At 39.1% G+C, this 6,869-nt stretch overlaps 1 protein-coding gene across 1 annotated transcript in view; it reads left to right on the top strand.

Annotated features, from left to right (window-relative positions):
* Positions 1-6,869, top strand: part of LOC108690443 (runt-related transcription factor 1-like) — a 16,903-nt gene that overhangs the window by 2,110 nt on the left and 7,924 nt on the right. Inside the window, exon 3 of the mRNA XM_018197735.1 lies at positions 3,849-3,974. Within this exon, the coding sequence (XP_018053224.1) occupies positions 3,849-3,974 (126 nt within the window). The remainder of the gene's footprint in view (positions 1-3,848; positions 3,975-6,869) is intronic.

The raw sequence follows: 6,869 nt of genomic DNA, 5'->3' as shown, positions 1-6,869 counted from the left end.
CATTATATATATATATATATAGAAAAAACAATTTGGATAGTAGTTTGATATGATAATTATTGAAAATATGCCAGTAATCATTGTTAGTATGTTGTTGTTGTCATATTTTTGATAGTATGGGTAAGGGAAAGCTAATCACTTGAAAATCAGGAAACTCGCAGATTCTCTAGCTGGGAAGCGGGGAACTCTCTCTCCCAAGTTCACGCGTCAGTCATTTGTCTGGGATTAGCTCTCAATTGTTTTCGCCGAGCACGGAATTAACATAAGCTAGGATGAAGAATGTAAGAGAAGTGTCTCTCTCGTCAGGATTCCTAACGGCTCCCTGGCTCCTTGAATATTCCCTGAAAACCGATGTGCGCCGAACTCTCGGGAATTCTTAATGATCCTCTTGTTTGTCGAGCGTGGAAATATTCCCATGTATGAATTTGTGAGGATTTTGTCCTTTTGAGATTTGCGAAAGAAAATTCCTAGAAATTTCTATTAGCTATATTTTTTGCCTTATAAATGCGTATAGTTAATGTATTTCAATATTATAATAAAATTTTTTATATTTAGAACATGTAAAAATATCGAAACCGCGCATATATGTTATGCAGTCTGTGAAAATGGATATATCACTTATTATTGAATTTCGATATATTGCTGTTGCAATAAATTTAAGGAATCGTTAAATGCAACGTCGACACTATGCTTTTGTCTTCGCCTAAAACCGCTTTTAGCCCGGACAAGATTGAGCGTACTGCTACGATAGTCGAGAGCTTTGCAATATCGATGATAAGCCGTAACCCCCTTCCCGCACGTTCGACCGTAATGCCTGCTCCATCACTGCAAAGTCTACCCTGAAGGTACTGGATTGTTTCCACCCCTTCGGCCCTAAGCCCTTTAACGAGATAGATCATTTGCGCGCTTATAGTTCCGACCCATAGCAAGATATCCTTCGACTTTGCTGCCGCGAATAAACTTCATCACGGGAACGTCGCCAATCTAACCAAGTTGCTTTAATTCTACAACACACTTTCTCTTAAATCTCTCAGTCATCTTACTTGTGATCTGCAATATGAAGAGAATAGAAAATAATAATTAAAGGTATCAAAGGTCTATGTAATAAAAAGTATTACGAGATTTAATTTTAACAAAGAGATAAATATCAAAACTTACAATAATTTATAATAATTTATAAATAATTCAAAGAGTGTGCATGCAATATTTAAACAATGTATGCGGATAATTTATTAACCTTCTGAGTATAATAAAAATATATGATATATGGAATTGGTCAAACGCATTTATTCGAATGTTGATTTATCGACCGCAGCATGAGAATCGTTTCACTCCGAAAAGAAAAACAGCATTCACTCGCGGCAGTTTCAGACCGTAATCAATTCGTTATCAGACTGCAATTGCGCATTTGCGTTTCGTTCCGGGAAAATTGAAATTAATTAATTGGCCCGACAGTACACCGACAGGGTACAATGCCGAGACATGTGTACGCACGCGTAGTTCTACATACACGTTTACAGAGGACTATATGCTAACGAGCATAATCAGCGAATGGTCGAGGATGAGCCTCTCCATGTTGTGTTTATTCTAAATTTGACGAAAATTCTTATGATCGTATTACTTTATCACAAATGAAATTGACAAGCGTTTAACATTACAAATTATTTTAATTAATTTCGCGGAAATCGTTGAAAAAAAATAGGATTCGTGGGATTAAGAAACTAATAGGCAGTGCCAAAGTCTCGTTCGTTAACTTAACTAAGTTAAGTCATACGTTTAAAAGATACGTAAGGACAGCGACGCGTGTTCAACCTAGGCGATCGCGAACGACCTTTAATGATTGTACGGCGACTGGCACCGAGGGTGATACCCGTGTACCTACGCGTGCCTACCTAACTGGGACCATCGACTCCGAGGCAGCAGAAGTGAAAAGGTTGGTCGGCAGGGTGAGGGCACGGCAAGAATGGCGTGACTCGCAGCCAAAACCGAGGGGAATCCCCGCTAGAAAACGAAAAGCTCGCGTGGCGAACCACCGTGTGGCCACGCTCGACATTCGCCATTATTTCTCCGATGCCCTGCCTTCCACCTCCATTCTTTTTTCCCGCCATCGATCATCTTACGTCACAGTGCGGCGGACTTTACCGTCTATATTGACGCCGCCGGTGAGTTCAAGTCGACGGTGAACTCTGACCCACGATCGATTACCGTATTCGCTATGTACGGAAACGTATCTAATGGATCTGATAGAAAAATAACGGTAATGGCTGCTTGAAAGGGTAACGCGACCGTTGCAATGCATTAGTGAACAGGACTCGTTTAGGAGCAGATATAAATAACATAATGTGTTATTCTTCATTTTGTAAACCGTAGCGGATAAAAACACGTTACCTTTGCAGCATTATCGTATCTAATTTCAAGAAAACATGTTTTGGAGGATACATCTATTGCACGAAGAACGTGCGATATATGGGTTAGTGAAATAATCATTACATCTTTATCATATAACATAAAATAGCATTGATGTTAATAATATGCTGATACGAATATAATATTGATTTTTGTATCGCGAACAAAATTTATACTGGATGGAGAAGAATAAGCTGTTTGACTAACAAAGGAACAAACAAGAGTCCTCTTTCAATATCAACAGCTTTGTTAAAATAAGCTTTGTTAAAATATATAAAGAATATTAGAGATACGTATTTTTTCAGAAACGAATTTCTCGAACATTAAGGGAATGTGAAATTTTCTTGAAAACTTTTCAACCTTCTCTTGAAAAAAGTCGATTTTTTTCTCCCTGAGTAAATATATCGTCTAAATTGTTAAAGATATAAAAAAAAGTTTAAATAAAAATTGCCTAGTTTTATTTTGTAAATACTCTTAAACCATTCTCAATATTTAATTAAAATATTTTTTTGTATCTTTGACGATTTAAATAATATATTCATTCAAGAAAAAAAGATCAGTTTTTCTTTTAAAGAAATGTTTCATTACTCAACACTGAAAGCATTTATAAAAAATACGTGTTTTATATTTTTTTATCTATATTTTATCATTATCCAATGCTTATTAAAATCGAAGGGAGACATTTCATTGTGTTCTTTTGTAAGTACGATGATGAAAGAGAGAAAGGGTTGTGGTATACCTCTTGCGCGTGCAGCATTATCGCGAGCGCGCAATTTTCATTGTGGCGACTTTTCGCATCGGGCAACGCTTCTCGCCATTTTCATGCGTTTTATCGCGTGCTTTTGCATGTTGAATCGATAGCGATCGCGCGAGCGAGTTTTCGCGGCAGAGTTTTGGTGCTTAATGCTCGCGGGATGAAATTGCGGTATACCGTTGCACACGCGTGTTTTCACCCGACGGTCTACCCCCGCTTTTTCCACGACATTATTTCGCGCTCGACCGAGGCTTTTTAGCGTCACGCGACTTCCACTCTTGCCGCCCAATCCTCCCTCGAAACGCGACCACCCTCTATTCCCTTAACTCGGCCGCGCTGGCTGGCCACTGTCACCGTCGACGACGCCCTCGATACATTACCAACGTATAATTCGGTTACCACGGAGTTTCGCCCGGCTAACCGCGTTTGCGAACTTTCAACGTCGGCTTGAATAGGCGCGTCCACGAATCGACGCGTCGCGGGACAGAAACCGACGCGGAAAAACGCATTTGATCGTCCGCCTCGTTTTTAAAAGCTAATTGTCCAGCATTTCCATTCTACGCGTTGCGGTTATTAAAGCGTTATATTAGAATTAAAGTTGCATGCTTGTAGTACCAGGAATAAACTTATTTAATAGAATATTGCAAGATTTGATCGTTTAACACATTGAATGTGTTCTTTGTTTCAGGCAAGAGTTTCACCTTAACGATAACGGTGTCGACGACGCCGCCTCAAGTCGCCACTTATACCAAGGCGATTAAGGTGACAGTAGATGGGCCGCGCGAGCCGCGATCCAAGACCAGTGAGTATCACTGTAAGCATTGCTGTTCTTATATATATTTATTACATTTTATTCTTGCTAATAGTCAATAGAAGTACACAAAAAGAACGATTTTCTTAAAATTTTGTTGGAAAGAGATCTGAAAATAATTTTGTTGAACCATTAAAATAATTATGTTGGAAACTAAAAAATGATAAGTAATGCTGTAAAAAAATTGTATTATTAAATGACAACGGAAAAAGGTTCAATACAAATAAATGAAAAGGACCATAGTTTAAATTCCAGTTTAAACAAATTAGGATTAGAATCGGAAATTAAAAATTCACATAGAAATATTATTAGATACTAAGATCTGCTTCGATCAAATATGGTTCTCTTCACTCGTGCTGCAAAAAATTCTTTAACAATTAATTTGAGTTTCTAATAAAATTGTTTTGGTGCTTTAACAAAATTATATTCTATATCCAGCAAAATTTTAGATCTATCAGCAAAATCGTTCTTTTTACGTAGTGTCTCATTAAGCATTGTACAAGCGGAACATCCTCATCAATAGTTTCGCACAAACGCGCATCGTGACGATTATCGAGACTTTCAATAACGCGCTTTGGAAATTTGGTGTGTGCGTAGAATATCTATACGGGAAACAGATTTTAGCGGGATTCTGTCGACACGATCGTAATGCCTAACGAACGAGCGGCGTGGCAGCGGAGGCAGTAAAAGCCGCAAGTTTGAAATGGCCCTAGTGTGCGGCTTCGCACTGGTCGACCGTTACCCTTCCAAGGCTAAGTTTCGTGCAATTGTCATTATTTATAACCACGGGGCACCGGGTCCCGCCATAACATTGACAAAGAGCTGCGGGCGTTGCCCGCGAAGGTGTGTATCGCGGTGCTTTGGCCAAAACGCAGGGTGACGCCTGCAAACTTCACGGATATCCGCTCGCGAGAACTCCTCCGCGAGAGCGTAGTGCCGAGACATACAATTACCGAGAATTCTCCCCGTTATTTCACTAGGTTCACTGTCGAGCCTGTCTGCAGGGGTTCCTTCCTTAGGGGCGAAGGGAAAGGGACGTTTCTCATTCTCCGTTTGTTACCTACCATATAACCTATTATGTATAACGCATTGTACGCTTTGTGCTTCCGAGCACGTCAATTTGTGGCGTCGTAACACGGACAAAGATTTCCTTTAAAAGATTTAGCCTGAGGTTCGATACTTGACAAAGAAAAAAAAATATGCTGATGGTCTAACAATTCCAACATAATAGTTGCAGAAAATTTCTCGTTTGCATTTCGAATCAATTATAAAATCAATTCTATTTCTTGAGACTACCTTGTTTTTTGCGTGTTACATTGCGATCCCATTCTTGTGTTGAGTTTAGATATTAGAACACTAATACATTAGACTAATACACTACATTAGAACACTAATAATGTTGTCCCTGAAGACGTACCAAAAATATCCGATAGCTTTAATATATCGAAGCGCTCTGGGTAGCATAGGATAAGTTTGGTACCTTGGGAAATTGCGACCACATCCGCCGGCTTGGCCGCATCTGCGGACCACCCACGAAACTTCCGTCATAAATCCAAAATATGAAAACGCGAAATTTCGGTGTACCGCTCGGAGACGCGCATCCAAGCAAAACACTACATATCAGAGAACGTAACGTTTCAGAGAAGTAATTTCTCTTGCGATATTAATGCTGCTGACTATTACTTCAGCCAGAGATATATTTAAAATGGGATATTTTATTACGAGATGCAAATTATTATAGAGATTGCATTTTTTAACACATCGATAATTAATTTTAATTCAAAGTAATTAAAATCACTCCCCCTTCTCCCAGCTCAACACGTTTTGCAGAACGCCAAGTTTCTGAAAGCGAACAGCGGATATGAATTTTTAGAGATCGTTAAGATAGCGTAAGGATGTCGGAAATAGACATTGGTCATGTCGGCGCTTTGGATCTTCTATGAAAACAAACCGTTTATTGAATCAGGGACAATTTCAAGGATGGCGGCGCGAGATGAAAGAGCTTTGGCTTTCCGGGTGGTCCTCGTGCGCTTTTTTCGAGGCCACGACTCACATGTTTCATCTCATCTTTGTAGAGTAAGCTATAAGGACTTCTAATTATTACATTTCAGTACATGACAGAGTTATTTTCACACATTGAAGTATAATTTATTGAAGTCTGATAATTTAGGAAGGATATAAAAAAATCTCTAAATATTTTCTTTTTATTCACGGAGAGAATTTTTTTTTAATTTGTCCTGAAAATATGGTAATTATGATATAATGCAATATTTTAAAGATTTTTCACTATGCACTTCAGTAAAATGAATCAAACTTATTTTATACTCTATTGTAGTTTTGTTAATGAACGAGAGAGATTTTCATTAAAATTCTTCGAAATATAATGTTGTCCCACGATTATCATATTTTCAGGCTACACTCTAAGAAAAAATTCTCTCCATGTGCTTGAATAATTTTTACATACTTTTCGTGAGTGAAATAATTTACGTATGAGCATACATTCAAAGAAGTGCTATAAATTGTGCATTCGTGCATTCGATGATCAAACGCGAGAATAAACGAATGAACCTTATCTAAGACAATACGGAGCGAATGCCTCCGAAGGGTTGTAATTAATTAAACAAGCAATTCATTACACATTCTACCCTCGTCTGGTAGCCGAAGGTGGCCGTTGCCGCGGAAAGGCTGCGGGGCCGAGGAAATTGATTGAGGGAGGTTTAGCCTGGGTTTCGATGCTGCTCGCGAGGACTCGCCCATTTGAAATCGGGATTCGTACGTTCGCGGAATGCATCTTCGACGAAACGGTTCTCGGCAGCGATAGGAAAGATCGAAAATGGGTGTCGTGCTTACCAGCTCCAGCTCACATCGGGAGAAGCTGATTTCGGGACGCAGGGGGAC

The sequence above is a fragment of the Atta colombica genome, unplaced genomic scaffold, assembly GCF_001594045.1.
Source record: "Atta colombica isolate Treedump-2 unplaced genomic scaffold, Acol1.0 scaffold321, whole genome shotgun sequence".
NCBI classification, from domain to species: Eukaryota; Metazoa; Arthropoda; class Insecta; order Hymenoptera; family Formicidae; genus Atta; species Atta colombica.
The sequence above is the reverse complement of the archived record's forward strand: the minus strand, read 5'-3'. Positions and strand labels throughout refer to the sequence as shown.